The sequence below is a fragment of the Sparus aurata genome, chromosome 2 (assembly GCF_900880675.1).
Source record: "Sparus aurata chromosome 2, fSpaAur1.1, whole genome shotgun sequence".
NCBI lineage: Eukaryota > Metazoa > Chordata > Actinopteri > Spariformes > Sparidae > Sparus > Sparus aurata.
The window spans coordinates 28015162-28033815 of NC_044188.1; the positions used below are offsets into that span (position 1 = coordinate 28015162).

Below are 18654 nucleotides of genomic sequence, written 5' to 3' on the forward strand. Positions count from 1 at the left end.
CTGGAAATACAGGGGAATGGGCACATCAGCACAGCATGGCTACATGGCATGCAGGATAACAACGTGGACTCAGCAACATACGCTATTAACGCTCACATTTCCTCTAATATTAACAGAACTCAACGCTTTTACTACGATATGCAAAACATACACACTAATTATATTCTGCACACTCACACAGTCAATATTTTAGCATACTACAGGTGGTAACTCTACTGCTTTCCTCGTTAGCGATGTACTCAGTGAAGCACTGTTTAACACACAGTTGACTTGCAAAACTCCACTGTAATTCTCGTAGACGGTCCGTTAATCTTGCAACCTTACTGTACATTGGTGTTGCTACGTTTATACCTCTTTTCATCACTTATGCTCACCTGGAAATACAGAGGAACGGGCACATCAGCACAACATGGCTACACGGCATGCAGGATAACAACGTGGACTGAGCAACATACACGCCCACCTAAGTCACACACAAAGGACCCCTGCTGCCCAAGGTGTCTGAGTGCATTCCTCATTATAACCACCCATTTATCAACTAAAATATTATTGTTGCGGTTGCAAGTGACAATATGTCAGTGTATGACTGTACAAAATAGAAACAAAATAAACAAAATAATACATGAATCAGGATGGGGGGTGTACACTGTCCATATATCTGCCCAACATTACTGTGGGTCCCACACTCATGTTACACATGCATGATATACTGACCTAAACTTTCTGTCCTTTCAAATCTAGATTTCCTCTTGCAACAAGGAGAGCTCAGAAAATCTGAGAGGAATAATCATTAGCGTTAGGGTTAGAGATTCAAAACCACACTGAACAAAGCAAATCGCACGTGGACGGAAACTTTGAACGGAAATGACAGTCACTTGCGATTGTGCCTCGTGTTTGCACAAACTCTAATCTACATGTGTGAAAAGCCAATCACACGCGAGACTGTAAATGTCACAGGTTAATTCACAACAATGTCCAGTTCACATGTGACATTCATTTCTTTTCATATGTTACGATTTTTGTTCACATTTGAAATTATGATTTTTACATGTGAAAAGGCCAATATCACGTGACATTTTTGTAGGGTTGGACAAGAAAAAAAACAAAACACTTACATGTACAAACAAATACATGAAACATAAAATGGTTCATGTGCGGAATCCAACTTTCAGTTGAACTGCGCAGCATACCAGGTAAATTACTTCTTATTGGGGGGGGTCATAGGTATGAAAGGTTACAAACCACAGTTTTAGGGCAACATCATTAGCAAATACATAGTAATATTTTCCTTGTGTCTCAAAAAAAGGGTGTCAAAATCTGCAAAACTCACCATAGCTGGCGACGTGAGCCGAGCCTTTGGGATGGGTGCAGCTGAAAAACAACCATACAATCTCAGTAATTAGCACCTCAAGACTAGAAGTTTCTGTACTGTTTGTACCCTTCCATTCCCAACACACCTTGCTGTGAGCAACCTTCTACTGTTGCTGTGTAGTAATTAGGCATAAGGGACATCTCACTGCCTTGCAAAGCATGTCATATTCATAATCCTTCCCAGGGCCCAACCCTAATAGCAACACATGTATTTAACACTGGCCTGGGGGTTAAGTGCCTGGAGGTTGTCAGAGGGGGTAATGCATTCACAGGGTCGGATGCCCCCGAGGTTGTTCTTTGTGTACAAAACTGCATTTGTGTTTGCAACAGAACTAAATGTAATTCAGACACAGATGTTTCCTCATGTCTGTGCAGTCATACATTCGCACACATGCTCTGAGTTTGGCAGCGCCGTAGTTATTAAAGTCATCATTAGTGAATCTTAGAGGCCTGTATGTCCTAACCTCCCCGCTGTTTGGAGGGGCTAATTATCTCACAGAACAGCTAGCTGAAGGACAGCCATGCGCACACACACACACCACCACGCTCACAAATCCCAAATGCTGAGTCAAACTCACACTGATATACCTAAATTTACATATAAATAAGACAAATACGGTAGCTTGGGAAAGATAGGCTGATTTTGCATCTCATAACCAACTTGCACACACAAACGCACATAAACAAACTCATACACAGACACCACCAAAAAAAAAAAAACACACTCAATATTAACAAAAAAAAAAACTCACTTTCTTATGAGTGAAGAAGTGGGCCAAAAGCTGTGCCTTGTTAGCATAAGCTGTCATGATAAATTCCTGCAGTAAGAAGACCAGGGGACTGCACACCGACGGTGCAGCCCCGTCAACGTGTCGGCACTTTATTGTACCGAGAATCTTAACTTCACGCTTGTCACACTTGATGCTAATATGAGTGAAACCTCATTCTGTCAAAACCTGTTAGTTGACGTGATTATTATTCCTGGCAAGAAAGAAAGAAAGAGAAAAAAACATCTAGTGTAGAAATATGTTGTTTATCTTCAGCTAACATAATGTAATGAGAGAGTAAAGTCTGCGTGTTTCAATTATGAATATGCGCCTGCAGGAACTGCACCATCTGTGCTTGTCTGCTTTAGTTACCAGACGTAAGAAAGTGACACCCGTCCCAATCCGAGATTCAAACCACGATCAGGCGTCGCCACACGCCGGCGAACACTTAGATGTTTCACAGCATTGACGAGCCAATAGACGTTCAGTTATTTAATCAAACACATATGCTCTTGAGGGGTGTAGAACTTAGGGGGGGAATGGCGGACTACGTCTACAGAGCACTCATGTGAGCAGGAGGGTCCACAAAGATACTTAGATGAATAGCTGGGGATGTGCGAGGAAGGCTGTAGAGAATCTTCCGGATCCAGAATTTTGTGCTACGCCCAGTAAATAATCCTTTTGTTTTTCCTCAAAGTTCCGTGGAGATGACAGCTTCAGATCCTTTGTTTCACTCCCTCTATATTTCTCTGCTCCGTGGTGTGATCGTCCAAGCCATCCATCAATCATTTGCCCCATATTATCTGGTAGAAGCAAGCTAAACATTGAAGTGGATCACATACATTATAACTACCTTGTATTGAGAATACAGAGGCCCCCATGGAGGCCTGTACTAGTGCCTCGGGGTGCAAGTCAATGCGGAAGTGAATTTCCTTGTATATTGATGAGACTACCATTCTGTGTTACCCTGCGCACTTGATCCCATTGCTATAGTTAGGCTTGTTTATTTCCATTCTAGTCATACACACGGAAATTGATGATTCAACCTCTCGGCTAATTCGTGACAAAGATTAATTGAGTCCTTTGCCTCGGTGTTGGGTGCGCAGGGGTGTGTGAATGTGTGTGTGAGTGCACGGGAGGCATTCAATAATGACTCATTTTGAGTGGCTGTGTTTAGTTGAGTGTTGATAAATAATGAATGTGGATGAATATGTAATAAGCTGGGAACAATACTAACCTGGCATTAACATGCATCACCTGGCTTTAACATGCAGCTGGTATCTGATTGTCTCTGCATGATTGAGCTGGATCGAAATCACACCTGGCGTTGAAATACGTCTCCACTGCTCACAACGCACTTCATTTTCTCATGAGATATTTAAGTCCTTGAAAGGCAACTGCAGACATCTTCTTAGTACCTTTTTACTCGGTAAGAGACACTGTGTTTTTCTTCTGTAAACAGTGTTTTTGACATTAATGGATTGGTACACAGTTTTTATCGAAGCGCGATGGGAAAGTGCTAGGGTGTGTAAGGCTTTATAAACAACTTAATTATGTTTCTGTGACCTGTTTGTAATGGCCAATGAAAATCTTAAACCTCTCCTAGAGGTGCTACTTAATCTGGTTAGACAGAAAACTTGACACTGACTGTGGTCTTTTTCTCTTTACTGCTGAATTAATTTATTCTGCTAATTTACTTTTCAAAAACTGACTGATGATCCAGTTAGTAATATGAGACAAGCAATAAAAGCATTTAAATAACTGGGGTCATCTGGCAAAATAGAGATAGACAATTAGGTATCATCTGCAAAAGGGTGATGTTTGACATGTTTACCAAGTGTTTCCCAGAGGGAGCATTTATAGAGAAAACAGAACAGTCCACAACAGAGAGAATGTAATGCAGGCCAAGTCAGCATTGGGCCAATCAGAACAAATCAGCACACAGCCCTCCTCTTGACCTAGGTTGGACTGATGCCAGTCAGCTTTCAAAATAGTGGGCTCCTGGACATGGGTTGCCATCCAGAAATCCAAATGCTAGGTGCATAAGGTATGGCTGGGTGATACATCGGTAAATCAATTAGTCCGAGTTTGTTGTTTAGGATGATTTGAAAAAAAAATAAAATCGATTTTCTCTCCAACTTGCTCCTGTGGGCTCCTGTAGTTCATAGTGGGCTCCGCCCTCCCCCCGCATTGACCTTCCACAGAGAAACAAACACAACAACATGGCAGCAAGCCAAGAGTTTGTTCCTAAAAAGACACAGTCTCGTTAGTCACTTGGTTCTGTAGCGTCAGACCTCGAACAAACCATGGTCCACTGCAAAGCTTGTTTAAAGGCTGTTGCAACTAAAGGCAGCAGACCCACACATTTGTTTCAGCATCTCAAACAGCAAAAAATGTGTTAAAAAGACAGCAAGCACACACCTCATGTCCTGTGCATCTACCTACATGTGATGTTTACTACGCAATGCATGCAGATGTTTAATTTAGTTTACATATCTTCAGGGATATCAAATACTGTTTGTACACAAAAGTATTTAATGAAAGTTATGTTAACACTTGATCCCAATATGGGAACTGATCTGGTTTTATAATAGCAAGCAATCTGACATGTTAAATGTCGAAGGTTCGAAGGTGCACTGTTTACAATGGCAGGGCAAATTTGATTAAAATAAAAGCATTAAAATAAATGCAATGCTTTCAATATTTTCTTTGTCATTTGAAGTTTGTTTTTGAGGCACAGAGAAGGAAAAAAAATCAATTAATATCGTAAATCGAGTTTGGTGTGAAAAAATCGGAGATTCAATTTTTAGGCCATATTGCCCTGCCCTAGCATAACATTACCATTATTTACCATTTATTTCAGAAATGGAATTTACTCTAGTGATTTTGTCATTCCAGCCACACACGCACACATGAGTATTTTATGTTCAAGTGAGAAAGGAACTTCTACTTATTATGACTCTTGCCCCTCGGAAGCACCGGAGGAGCTATTGTGACAGTTTTATAGACCCATAAATTCTGCAGGGTGAGGAGGTCGGGGTTGTTCCATATGTCAACGTAGTGTTGTCTCTGACGACATGTTCACTTCCGTTGTCTTGTTTCCTACCAACGTTGGCTTCTTTTTAAGGATAGTTTCACAATTTCCAATTGTTTATTAAAAGAATTTTCACATGTGGACCCCCAGCTGTTGTTCTTAAACTAATGTAAATGTATGGTTTGGCAGCGAAGTGTATGGAACTATACTGCAGACTCGGGTCTCTGCTAGCAGCGATGACCTGTGGCTACGTGCGAAAAATCGGATGGTTCAATTTAATTTTGTCTGTGTGTGTGTGGTTTTCAGTCAGCACAAAGAACAAAGAACAAACAAAGAAAAGGAGTACAACACTATTTCAAATAATATATTCATACACAGCTAATCATAGCATTACCTAACTATTATGACATACAACTTACAATATGTGCAAGTATAAACAGATCACATGAACGGTTAGGTAGCTTAATAGCGTACATCTCAAAGATAATATATACAGCATCAACTCTACATACAGCCAAACATATTGCATTTAGTATGCCTGATAAGTTAGGATAAAAGGTTGGATAAAAGCTGGCTTAAACACAAAACAAGATATACACCCACACACCCTAGTTACATACAGTAACTAACAGTTACGATCCTCAATCCACACGAACAGCAAACTCTTCTGAAACTGTGTTTAAGTGCCAATCAACACACGTGTAGCACACATATGACATATGACATATGACGCATGCTCTAAGGAGAACTACACCAGATCGACCAGCTGGTAAATGAGCCCATGTGAGGGGCACAATTCAGACCTTTTCCACAGAGTTCAACGGTGATGACGTCACCACTGCACTCAGCGACCGTTGCCATACGGCATTGGCGAAGGAACACAAGTGCGAAAACAACTTAATTCCTTGTAACTGATTTGCGACAGTACTCCTATTTAACAAAGTCACAGTAGGTTTAAAAGGCTTTTGTACACTGTGACAGCTGTCTTATGTGAATATGAGTTGTCAACATGTCAGATGTTGTACTTGGAAACTACTGCATCTTTGTCAGCGTCTGTTGAATCATTTCCTATAATGACTGCTTTTAACTTAAAGTGGCACACAGCTTGATGCCTTCCACTGTTTTGCGTTACTGTAGTGCTCCTTAATTGCATGAAATAGCGTGAAACACCTTTGCTGCACATTATTGACACTGCACAGAACTTTGAAATGAATATGAATAATGCATGTCCTTAAAGTTGTGCAGTTGTTTATCTCTATCCTCACTACCGATTTAGGTTGTACAGGCTGTTGTCTTTGGCTAACAGCTAGCTGGTCTACACCTAGCGAGCAATAAGCAGCAAAGTGACTGAAAGCTGCACAGTCCTCCAACCCTTTTACAAGACATTGAATCGCTTGATTCAGCGGAACTCTGACATGCAAGAGCCTTGATGTGTTGATCTGGTGACTGTATAGTCAAATACAACATACTAGTATTAGATGAAAGCTATCAGTCATGTCATAGTCTTTAGACCAAAATATCAATATTGATCTTCCGCCTCCGCACAGTCAGTTTGCACTTTAGCTGCGTTTAAACCAGGAGTTGATTTACGCCACCATTCGACCGCAATTCCAGTGCAGGGTGAAAACAGGGTCGTACATTTCATTCCCTCGCTCTCTGGGGTGATGTTGTTTGTTTAACCTTTGCCTTTTATTCCAAGTAGCCCTCCCTGTGGCTCTGGTTTTTATCCACTTTGTCTAGTGGTGTTGTGATCATTCTCGCACCCATGGGGTCAGTTTGCCCCCCGCCGTCTTTCTGTGTCACTCTGCCTCATTGTGGGCCTCCTGCTTATGAGCAGGGGCCTGTCACAGCGGACGGATTTTGGCCATGGGCTCAGCCTGGCAACGTTCCAGTTGCATGAAAATTCACACAAACACTCGCACAGACACACCAACATCTGAGCCCGAGAGAGGCAGGCGTCTGTCTGAGCCAGATGTGAGCCATCAGCAGAGAAACACACACTCACACGCACACTCGCAGTGAGTGTACGGATTCACAACTATTGCATTTAGTTATATATCTGGCATTTTTGTGCATGGATACATAATCACAGACACACACTCACACACTCACAGCAGACCCTCCTTACAAGTCCCAGAGGAGTGGAACATATGTTTGCTCCTGCACCACTGGGGAGTACGGCGAAGCAGGGGGGTAATGTTTATGAGAGAGCATCATTAATATGACAAAACAAGGCTGGCTGAGGGATTTACTCCACAAACTGGTGCTGCCATCATCTGTCAGCATTTCTTATCGCCATCTTCACTGCTGTTAGCACTGCCGGTAGCAGCCCACAAATCCTAAAGGCCAGTCATTACTCATTGTCACATCATGTGTATTATGTGCGGTGTTGGGCACGTTACTTTTAAAAAGTAATTAGTTATAGTTACTGGTTACTTCTCCCAAAAAGTCTCCCAAAACTGAGTTAGTAACTGAATTACTCCATTATAGAAGTAACTTGTTACCAGGGAAAGTAACTATCGCTTTTTCTTTTTTTCTTTAAGTTTAAATATGTCTAAGAATTTGGATTTTTTTCTAAGCAGGTTTTACAAGCCAGTTGCAGAGAGTACCTACACAGAACCTTCAGTTCAGTCTGTGCCACAAGTTTTTGTGAAGCTAGAGCAGAAAATTCCAGCTTTAGCTGCTTGGACGACGTGGCTACGTGTCCTTCTTTGTTTAACGGAGCTCACGTTAGCCACACCTGGCCTGCTATCATCATCAACAGTGTTTTTGGCCACTAGTTTTGTGGAAGCGTGTGCCGTTGAGAGATGCTTCATTAGATTAGAGTTGCTGTGGGACATTATGTACACTTCACATGTACGTTCTTGCCTTTTACCTCAAGGACATTAAAGTAGTGTCTGTACTTTCACTTTGAAAACGCCAACTTTCCCTCCGGACTGCCTGCCAGCAAGCCTTCTTTGGAAAGTCTAACTGGACTTTGCCTATTAAGAATTATTTCTAACTGGACCATGGAGCCCTTCACATGCAAAGTAAACGTTTGAAGTTTAGTTTGAAGCTAAAGGCCACTGACAAAGCTGCTGTAAACGATGAGTTGGTTTGTGTTGCTTTCTTCTCTGGTTTGCAGTGGTCGTTGCACAGTTGGAAAGAGGGAATTACATACTTCTCTGCAACAACAACAGTTTCGCAAGTTCTGAATCAGAATGTCACAACAGAACCAGGGTTGTGTATGTTGCCCCGCCACAAATCAAATCTGACCATGCCACACTCACACCCACAGTCCTGAGCAGATTAGCTGAGTTTGTTTCCTTTTAAACTCTTCATAAATGATAACTGGATGATGTTTTTTACTTTTAAGTGTTATTGTTTTGATTTGTTCCAGACCATTTTCTGTTAGTTAGCTGTTAATTTGTTTTGCTGCATTGCATTACACCTACTGTTAAATGTTAAAAACACGAAAACATATTAAAGTACATAAATGGGCTGTTGTTATGCTCTATTGGTGTTAGCTTGCTGCCTAAAATACTTTAGCTATTGTTACAATTTATCCAGTGATGCCACAGCATAAGTATGTATGTAAGTATACAGATGCTAACATTGTTTACATTGACTTACATACTTTTATGAAGAAAGTTAGCCAGGTAGCTAGCTGAAGCTAGCTTGGTCTGTTAAGCGACCTGTGTTTTCAGACACACACAGGAACTTAAGTTCAGTCACTGCTCTTATCTTGCATGGACATCTATTTGACTTGATTTGAGTGTTTCATAGTAATTGTAAGGAATAGATTTAAAGACTTTATTTTACACTTTATTATGACAGTTTAGTTGTTATTTAAGCATTTGCCATACATATACCATGAAAATGAAACTGTTGAGTTATTAATGGATAAAAATCCCAGAATTTTGCAGTTTTTAAATGTGAATCAGAGTCAGATCAATTTATACATCTGTCTGATAAGAAAAGAGAACCAGTAATTAGTAATGTAGACTTAATGTTGTTTCATTTACAGGGTCATCACCTTTTGCCACCTCTTTGTACTGTAGATTTGACTATTTGGAGCCTCGGAGTATGTATGGTATTTTTTTTTTTTCTTTCAACTCAAGTCCCTTTACTTGTTCATTCCATATACTGTATGATGGATGCTCAGGTGTCACCAACGAGGGGCTAATTTAAAAACTTGATGCACACATCATATTTTAGAGTGAAATGTAATTTTTCAAAGTAAGTATGTCAGAAAAATGCCCAAGTCTCGAAAAATGTAGTAGATTAAATAGTCAATCACTCTGAAATGTAATGGGGAGAAGAGATTCAAACTCTGAATTTTAATATTTATCATATTATTGAAGTAATAATATAAACTCAGATATATTTGTTTTTTCCATAAACAAGCTGTTGTCAGAGGAAAAACAGGTCCCCAGAGCACCGTTTAGAGCTTGTTCATATGTGGCGGCGGGGTCCGCCACATATAAACGAAGTTTAACAGTATGACATTGTGTTTTCCTTTATTTTCCTTTTGTTTATTCAGTTTCTTCCGTCACGAAAATGAAGAGTTTAGTCAGTCCATGAAGACCATGCTCCTTCTTCCCCAAAACGGCATAGTGTACCTTCAAAATAGCATCAAATGGCAAATACTTGACTTTAGTACAAATCGTGCTTGACATTACATAATTAAATGTACTTAGTTACCACCATCTCATGTCGACCATTCTCTGTCCCTTTTGCATTTTCACTTCAGTTGTGTATTTCTTATTTTCTAATAAACTATTTAACTGTGTGGAGAAACTGAAAAACAAACACTCTCCCACGTTTGTGTACCGGTGAAAGACAAGCGGTGAGGCAGCGAGGGAATCCGTTCTGCCTGGGCACGGCCTCCCCACTGTCTTTCTCTTTGTTGTCCAGTCCCCATCTCCAGCGGAGCATATGTTGGGGAGATACTTACAGCTTCGTTTAATGGGATGATTTCACTGTCATTACCATACCCACCAGCTAATCCTATAAACCACATACTCATCTTTGCCTCTCTGTCTCTTAAAGCAAATCATTACCTTGTGTTTGTCATTTGATTCTTAAAACTGTATTATTCTGTCCCGTCGTCATCCATCACTGGCTGCCAGTCAAGGAATCGAAGGATTGATTGTGCAATCTGTTGCCTTCTGGCTGCTGGAGGGTATTGATGAAGATTTTTAAAGTGATTAATGGTGAGGGTTTTTTTTCCATCATGTGTGACTTAACATGAATTACTGCTGATAGATCACTTATGGAGTGATTAATTATCGCAGTTTACTGGCATTTGGAGAACTGCGGAAAGTTTGCATGAGTTTGATAGATATAGAAATCCAGGGGGTTGTTTTGCCAGAGCAACACAATCAAAGCAGTCCATGCGGTCAGGTCAGGCAGTGTATTACATAAAGCGCAGTGTGACTGTTGGTTAGCAAACTAATTTGTCACCGGTACTGAACTCTGCCCCTAGTCGTCCAAGCTGAACTCGTTGCTGCAGTAATAGTAAAAGATACCGGAATCCTTCAAATGTACTTTCAACAAGGGCACCTGGTCTAGTGCCATGGCCGGGAACGGTTACACTCCTAGCCCTTGTGTGTGGACATCAAAAACATATTGACTCATAATCCATTTGAGGGTCCAATGAAATATAGACAGAACCTCTTCACAGACACTGCTACTTTGTTTTTCTCTTTCCCATTTTATTTTCTTCAATCTCCAATACACAATGGTGTATTGAAAATTAAGACAACAAACCTTGATTGATTTGAATTTTTTTCTGCCAGCTGCAGAGTAGTGCTTTTAGGTTAATGCATTATTAATTTAATTCATTAATGTGCATGCAGTGGTGATTTTTATTGGGTATTTTGAAATGTCTTCAAAGGCTTACTTCAGTGATTCAATATTGAACTTGAGGTTTCGGGGACTCATGAGAGACTCATTTAAAAAGAAATTAATGATCAAAATTCACCCATCAAAGGCCAGAATATCTTGATTTTCGGTCCCTATCCCCCTAAGTTTGTTACGCAGGATTTCTTCTAAAATCTTGTGGGTAAATCCAACCAATTTTACACAATAAAATGTGTTTTCATTTGATGATTAAGGCAAAGTGAGGTGTCTGCACAGAGCACAACATATTAAATATAGATAGCACCCACTGTTACGTTTGGTTTAAAAGGTGAGGACGTAATTGGGGAAAGACACAGGAGGGAAAAGGGATTGGGAACTTAAAACTGAGTTTAATGAAAAACTGAAAAATCCAAAAGCCAGAAGTGTAAAATGCCAAGAAGTCAAAGTAGCAACACAAAAAGTTTAAACAAAGTACAACCAAAAGCAAAGTTCAACTCAGGAAAAACCAGATCAGCAAAAAAAAAACAGAAACATACCACCAGACACTGGAACAGGCTTAGGGAATACAACAGTCTCAGGAGAAACTCAGGTGAAACACAGGACGGACTGACAAAGGGAGTACACAGGCTTTATACACATAGCTGACAATAGAGAAAGAGCAGGAAATCACACAGTGGGAGGGAAAGAAAAGCAACGCACGACACATGAAGGAAAACTTCAAAATAAAAACAGAAAATCACAGAATAATAAAACCGGATCATGACACCCACACCAATAACGGCCTGTTCACCCTGCTGATGTCTGGCAAGAGATACAGAAGTAACCACTGCAGTACCACCGGACTACAGAGCAGGAACTTGCTTTCCATTGTACAACACTGGACAGTAGAATGGCAAATAAATATACCTTAAACCTTGAACCAAAGTTTTGGATGAGTGTAAGATTTGCCCTGATGATGGTGCTAGATGAAAAGTTAAGAGATTGCTTAAGTTGCTACAGTTCATTCTGTGGTGGATACATCTGTACCGGATTTCATGGAAACCCATCCAATAGTTGTTGAGACATTTCCCTCCACAAATCTCATGGAAGCACAACGGTAGAAGTTAGGGAATCACAAAAGTCACCAGGATTCATCCTCTGCGGACCCTGAACGACTACACAGAATCCTGCGCAATTACATCTAATTGCTGTTGAGATCATTCAGTCTGGACCAAAGTAGTGGACTGACCAACTGACAGACTTTCATTGCTACACTGCCAGCACATCATCTTCATCCTGTGCACTGGAACTGTTGAAATTGTGGTTTCTAAAATGCTGCGCCTGTTTTTTTTGGGTTTTTTTATGATTTGTTTGAGATCTTGCTATGTAAAGTCCAACCTAACAAATTAAAAGTCCTTAAAGCAGTCACGATCTGTGCATTTGAAACAGTATTCCATTCTAAACTTCATTTCCCACCCCTACTCTCCTCAGGGCCGTCGTGCACATTCAAGTCAACGATGTGAACGAGTTCGCGCCAGTGTTCCGGGAGCCCCAGTACAGAGCGGCGGTGACCGAGGGCAAGATTTACGATAGCATCCTGCAGGTGGAGGCCACAGACCAGGACTGCTCCCCACAGTACAGCCAGATCTGTAACTACCAGATCACCACCACCAGCACACCCTTCGCTATCGATCGCAACGGTGAGTAGACGTGAGGAAAAAGATATGTGCGTAGCATCTACAGGGATTCAGGGTTTGGTATCAACAGCACTCGCTACAAAGAAGTGCCATCAACAGTGTGTCACATTCAGTGTATTTCAGGTTTTATTTAGTGCTCCCTCAACCCGCCACCTCTGCAGCACTTCTGCTTCACTTGTTTCAGTGATTTTCCACCTGTCCGTGAACATCTTCCAAATCAAGTTTGAAGTTTCTTGCTCTGCTTCTTATTTAGAAGAGATGTAAAAACACATTTCTGTCACAACACAGTGCCACTCGTGATCTGAAAAACCCCCATCCGTGCACACACATGCACTTAACAGCCTCAGGAGATACAAGCACATACACTCAAACTACACATACTAGCGTGCAATCCGGTAGCCAAACTTAATACTCTGACAGATGTCCGTCCCCGGGGTAAACTGTGTTCTTTGCTCTTTCCAAGGACAAAGTCAAGCTTTGCCCAGAGAGCCATCAGTCTCCACAAATCAGATCACACAAGTGTGTGCACACACAAACATGAAAAAAACACACGCTGACAAAGATGAATGCTAAGAAAAGTCTGTGGGCGCTCACACACTAACTTGACTTTACTGAGTTTCCACTCTGTGTGTGTGTGTTTGCCTGTGCTGTGTCCATGTTCGTATCCTCTAGTGACCTTCCTGGCCACCCTGGTCTCATGGAGGACACACTTAACTCTCTCCTTTATTGTTATCACATTCGTATTTCTAACCAGTCCATAGTTGTCTATGTCCCATTTTTGCCTCAACACTCTTTTTGGGTAACTTACACAAAGTCAAGTAGGATCCTTGAGGGCACACTTTGCATTTCAACATCATCTTGATTTTAACCACTGCTAGACAAGCTGTTGAAATTCAAATGGCTTTTGTGCCTCTTCAAAAAACCTTTTCCTTTTTTCCTTGTTTTTTTCTTTTAGTTTTTTTTTTTTTAGGACACATACTGTAGGTGCAAGGGAGATGACTGTTTAGGCTTTAGTCGCTGCTGACAGCCGAGCATCGCCCGCTGCCGAAATGTTGCAATAGAAAGGCTGAATGGACTAGGTAAGGGCCACACTGATACGGAGGGGGCACTGGAGACAGAGCACTCGCTCTTCTCTCTGTCTATTGAAGGGGTCTCGCTCAGCCATTGACCGCTGAGGAAAAAAGGCTTTGAGAGCCCTTGAACTCAAGAGTATCTGAGGGAGAGACCAAGAAGATGGAGGGAGGAAGGGAGGGGTTGGCTTTGAGAGCAAGACCAAGTGCAGTGAGAGGTTCAGCTAAAAAGCCAAAAAGCTAAAAAAAATTAAAAAAAAAACCTGTAGCAGGGATAAACTGAACATACAATATACAATATCTTAATCCTGTTTGCCATTTAGCTCCAGTGTTGTCTTAAAAATGGAACCCAATCATTATATGGTATCGGTCAGCTGAATTTATCACAGATATATCAGCAACAGAGTGAATGTTGTCTGATAAGCGCCGATATGTGCACTTTTTTACGGAACATACTGCAGAAAAAGATACTCAGGTGACTTATAATTGTGAAATTGTCACAGAGGTTTATTTATTCAGTTCATTAATGTCATTTAAGAAAGTAAAGTTTATTGTTGAACTGTCAAAATATCGTCACAACTGTTTGCATTTTAGGGATCATTGCAAAACATGTGTTATTTTTTTCCCTGAATATCAGTATTGGCACCAGCCTCAAATATAAAGTATCTGTCAGACTCTACTATAAAGTTTAAAAGACAATGTCAAGCAGTCTGGTAGGTCCTTTCATCACACATCCACATTCACCATTCTGCAGCAAATGTTCCTTAGCTCCCCAAACGTGTAGTTCAGTCAGGAGAGACTAGACTAAAAGGGGAAAAAAAGACAGAGAATTTGAAGTAAAATTACATGAATTGTGAACAGACCCTGGCACGAAGTAGGTTACTTCACCCAGAGCAGGGACACCGTTGGTGGTGATGAGGAATGGGTCTCCATGTTGGGACATCTTCATGTGAGGGAGAGGTCTGATCGGAGGTGGTCGCGCATCCACAGTTGTAAAATGTTAACGCTGCTGAAATTACGGCAGAGACAGGCAACACTTTTAGTGATTGACAGGTTACAATTGATTGGCTTAAAGAGAGCCTGGCGGGTTGTGATTGGATGAAGTGGAGAATGAGCCGGTGGAGTTTAGCGACAGCGGGAGGTAGGGCTTTTGACTCAGTGGGTGTGTGCAAAGAAGTAGTCCCGACACTATTATTACTCCACTGTTTACTCCTGGTTATAGACCATTTGCTAAAAAGCTCAGTGCCCAGTTGTCTAAGGAAATAACCTAGCCTTTTAACAATACTTATAACTACGAAACTATATATATATAAGCATTCAGAGAGGGACTAACACAGTGTTGGTTTTGGTCTTCTGTTGCCGGCAAGACTGGTACACAGTAAAGTAGCTTTTAACAAAGACCAGATGGCTGTCTGCATTGGGTAAAACTGGATAGTTATTATAAATGGACGATAGAGGAAACTCACAAGGTGGATGCAAAGATGGTTCGCCTGTGTGTGTGTGTGTGTGTGTGTGTGTGTGTGTGTGTGTGTGTGTGTGTGTGTGTGTGTGTTCACACACATTTGATAAGGAGGTAAATAGAGGCAGTGATATGGAGGGTAAAGTAGTCATTTGCTAGCTGGCCACTCTAGCCAGCAGTCACAGCACGCACAGCCTGCTGACACGGATAAGTTGATGTAGTAATTTAAAGGAGTGGGGGATATGAACCTCCGTCATGGCGAACGGTGTGTGACTGTGTAAGTGTGCAGTCCGACTTGTGAGGAGAAGAGACAGACACAACAAACACTAAAATGGCTGCAGAAACAGCGAGACAGTGATGTGCATTCAAAGGGGATGGGAAGGTTGGAAAGGTGAGAACGAGGAGGGAAGGAATTCTCAACTAGCCGAGGGGGAGACGGGGGAGACGGGGGACGGGCAGAGAGGACGGGAAAGGCGAACAATGCTGTCCTCATATGAATTACACCTAATCCTCCCACTCGCGCACTCATATTTAAATGTACCACATGATCAACATTCAGCTCCCTCTACACCCCTCCGCTCACAATACACAAATCCAAGAAGCACGCGGGCTGCAGCACAAGTCGCAGGAGCTCATTCCAGCTTCGTTTCAACTCGCAGCCAATGAGGGCTAATAGTGTCGCCTTCCAATGCTCTTTACTCCCCGCATATATACTCTCAGTCAGGATGTGCCCTCCCTGCCCAGGCCTGGGTGTGTGTATAGAATTGTCATCTGTCTGCAGTGCAGGAGTCATCAAATATTAACAGACACATTAGGGGCACGGGTGCTCCCTTCATGCACTCCGCTCATGAGAAAAGGGAAGGCAGCTTGGTAAATGGGTCGTGGTTACCGACCAGGCAGGAGGATGAATGTGGTCTGGATGCTGATTGTGCTGTAGAGACGAGCGGCTTATTCGTTTCTTCGAAGGTGCTGTGTGCAGCATTATGTTACGAAACCGCTGCTACATTAATGTTGATACATTAGTGTATATATAGCTGGCAGGCTATACTATAATACCAAGCAGGATTTAGGGGGCGATCTGTCGCTTGGGTTCACAGCCAAAATAGGAAGTGTTAAAAAAGTATTAAATAATAATAATAATAATGATAATAATAATAATAACAATAATAATAATAATAATAATAATAATAATAAAGCCTTGCAGCAATGAAACGTGACCTTTAACTTGACCTAAACCTAAAAGAAGAAGAATCATGGCTGATTCTTACAGCCCCGCTTTGACGTCAGGTGATGTCACCTGGGGCAACTGACCAGATTTAACACAGCTTCCTTTACAGTGGGGCCACAAAAGGTACAATGCTCTGGTATGATGCAGGCTGGCACATTGGTAAACCTACGAGGGGTTCTTCAGCAACTGAGCAATGCACTTCTGTTAAATTTCAGGACATGCAGGGGACAGCTTCGAAAACGAATGGTCAATTTGTACTTTACATTCATTTCCCTATTATGGGTCGAGCTCCAAAAAACAAACGATCCTACACTCCCCACAATGCAACTCCACTCTGTTGTTTGTCAGGACCTCCATCCCTGACAGCCAAGGAGGGATTACCTGCTACCTTCAAATAATTAACATCGGGGAGGTAGAGGGAGGACAGGTTCCCAGTATGGTCATTGCATCAGGATCAGACAGGAGTTTAATGGAAACGCGGTCTTAATTTTTGGGAAACATTAGCGCTAATCAAACCACTTGTGAGAGATAGAGGCTACCTGTCATCCCGGCCTTGATCTCATTTGTTACAGTGATTACATTAAGGCATCACCGTTAATTTGACAATGATATATAATGATGCTTTAAAATTAAAATTAAATACCATTTACGCAAACACACACACACACACACACACACACACACAAACACACTGTGTATGTGCAGACACGCGGGCAGTACACAGGCAGTCGGTGTTATCTAATAAGTCATAAATGCCATAAAGACACACAAGGCTATGCAGCAGCCGCTCAGTTGAGTTGGACCGCTGTTACTCACTGTCCTCAAGGCACTTTAAAGTGTATACCTAACTTTCCTACTGTCTACTGTTTATGATCTAAACTGCACCGAAGTCATAGAAGTCAGCAAACAGAGGAGAAGTACTTTTTTAGTCATCAGACTGAAGCAAAAGCTGAATTAAAAATATACATTGGGAAGCCGAGCGTAGCGGTGGATATGGGAACATATCTGTCACACATGGCTCGGGACTAAAATAAAATAAAGCTCATTTAGCTGTAAAAGCTCACACAGCCGTTTTACGACTCCATAAAGTCGGGCTGCAAAACTCTGATGACTGAGGAACTCAGGACTATTTCCCAGTTACAAGCATGGGTTTGTGGTATTTATTACAGAATGAAATGTTTCCCAAAAACATTGTGCTTCACACATTTTATAATGACTCTCTGAACCACCTCATTTATTCCACTGTACATGAAGTTTTTATGAAGAAACTTCTGAGGTAACGGCCTCACTCCAGATGGAAGAAAAGAGGACTTTAAACGCAACGCTGCGTCAAATGGCACATCGCTTCATGTCGAAATTCACAGAATTCACAGGGCCTGTTTGACTGGTGACCCGTCTGTGTCAACAAATGAGAAATTAAACAATGAATCACATAGATGGATTCGATATAGATGACAGAGGCTCATTGATTGTGGCAACAAATATTTTTGCCAGAGAATTCAGATATTTGGCTTGTCAACAACACCCCGGCATCAAACCCAATCTGCAGCTTATCAAACGACTGGGTAACTCTACATATGCCAGTTTCACTGGATCATTTATCCATGGCCATGGACTCTGATGTATTTATCTCAGTGATTTCTGACTTTGACATCTAGGTACTCTCTTCTTTCCCCCCGCGCCAGGTAACATCCGCAACACTGAGAAGCTGAGCTACGACCGCCAGCAGCAGTACGAGATCCAGGTGACGGCCTGGGACTGCGGCCAGAAGAGAGCCCTGCACAGCGTCCCCGTCCGCATCGACGTCAAGCCTGTGTGCAAACCTGGCTGGCAAGGTGGGCCTTCAGCTTTTGAGATATGTGTGCAAAGAATCCGGGCAGGCCTGACTGTGCCGTGTTTACACACCCGGGAAAACTCAGATGCGAGTGTTTGCGTGCGATTTACTAAAGTTTGTACAATATGCGCGTGGGCATGCGAGCCCGGCTGTATCGTACGGTACATGTGCACAGTGATGGTGCTGTGTGTCTTTGCCCACCGAAACACAGATGTGATTATTTGCGTGTCATTACAGCCTGAATGTGTGGTACTTGCTGTAGAATGCATTATTTATTGTTTCTCCCAGTCTCCCGAGTCCCACCTCTCTCTCTTCACCTACCTTCTATATTTCTCGATCTCTCTATCTTTTTTTTACTCTGTTTTGCTTTC

The 18654-nt window shown here is 41.8% G+C and overlaps 1 protein-coding gene across 1 annotated transcript in view; it reads left to right on the forward strand.

Moving 5' to 3' along the window:
• Positions 1-18654, forward strand: part of LOC115567333 (calsyntenin-2) — a 267669-nt gene that overhangs the window by 160408 nt on the left and 88607 nt on the right. Inside the window, exons 4-5 of the mRNA XM_030393798.1 lie at positions 12487-12695; positions 18135-18284. Of these exons, the coding sequence (XP_030249658.1) occupies positions 12487-12695; positions 18135-18284 (359 nt within the window). The remainder of the gene's footprint in view (positions 1-12486; positions 12696-18134; positions 18285-18654) is intronic.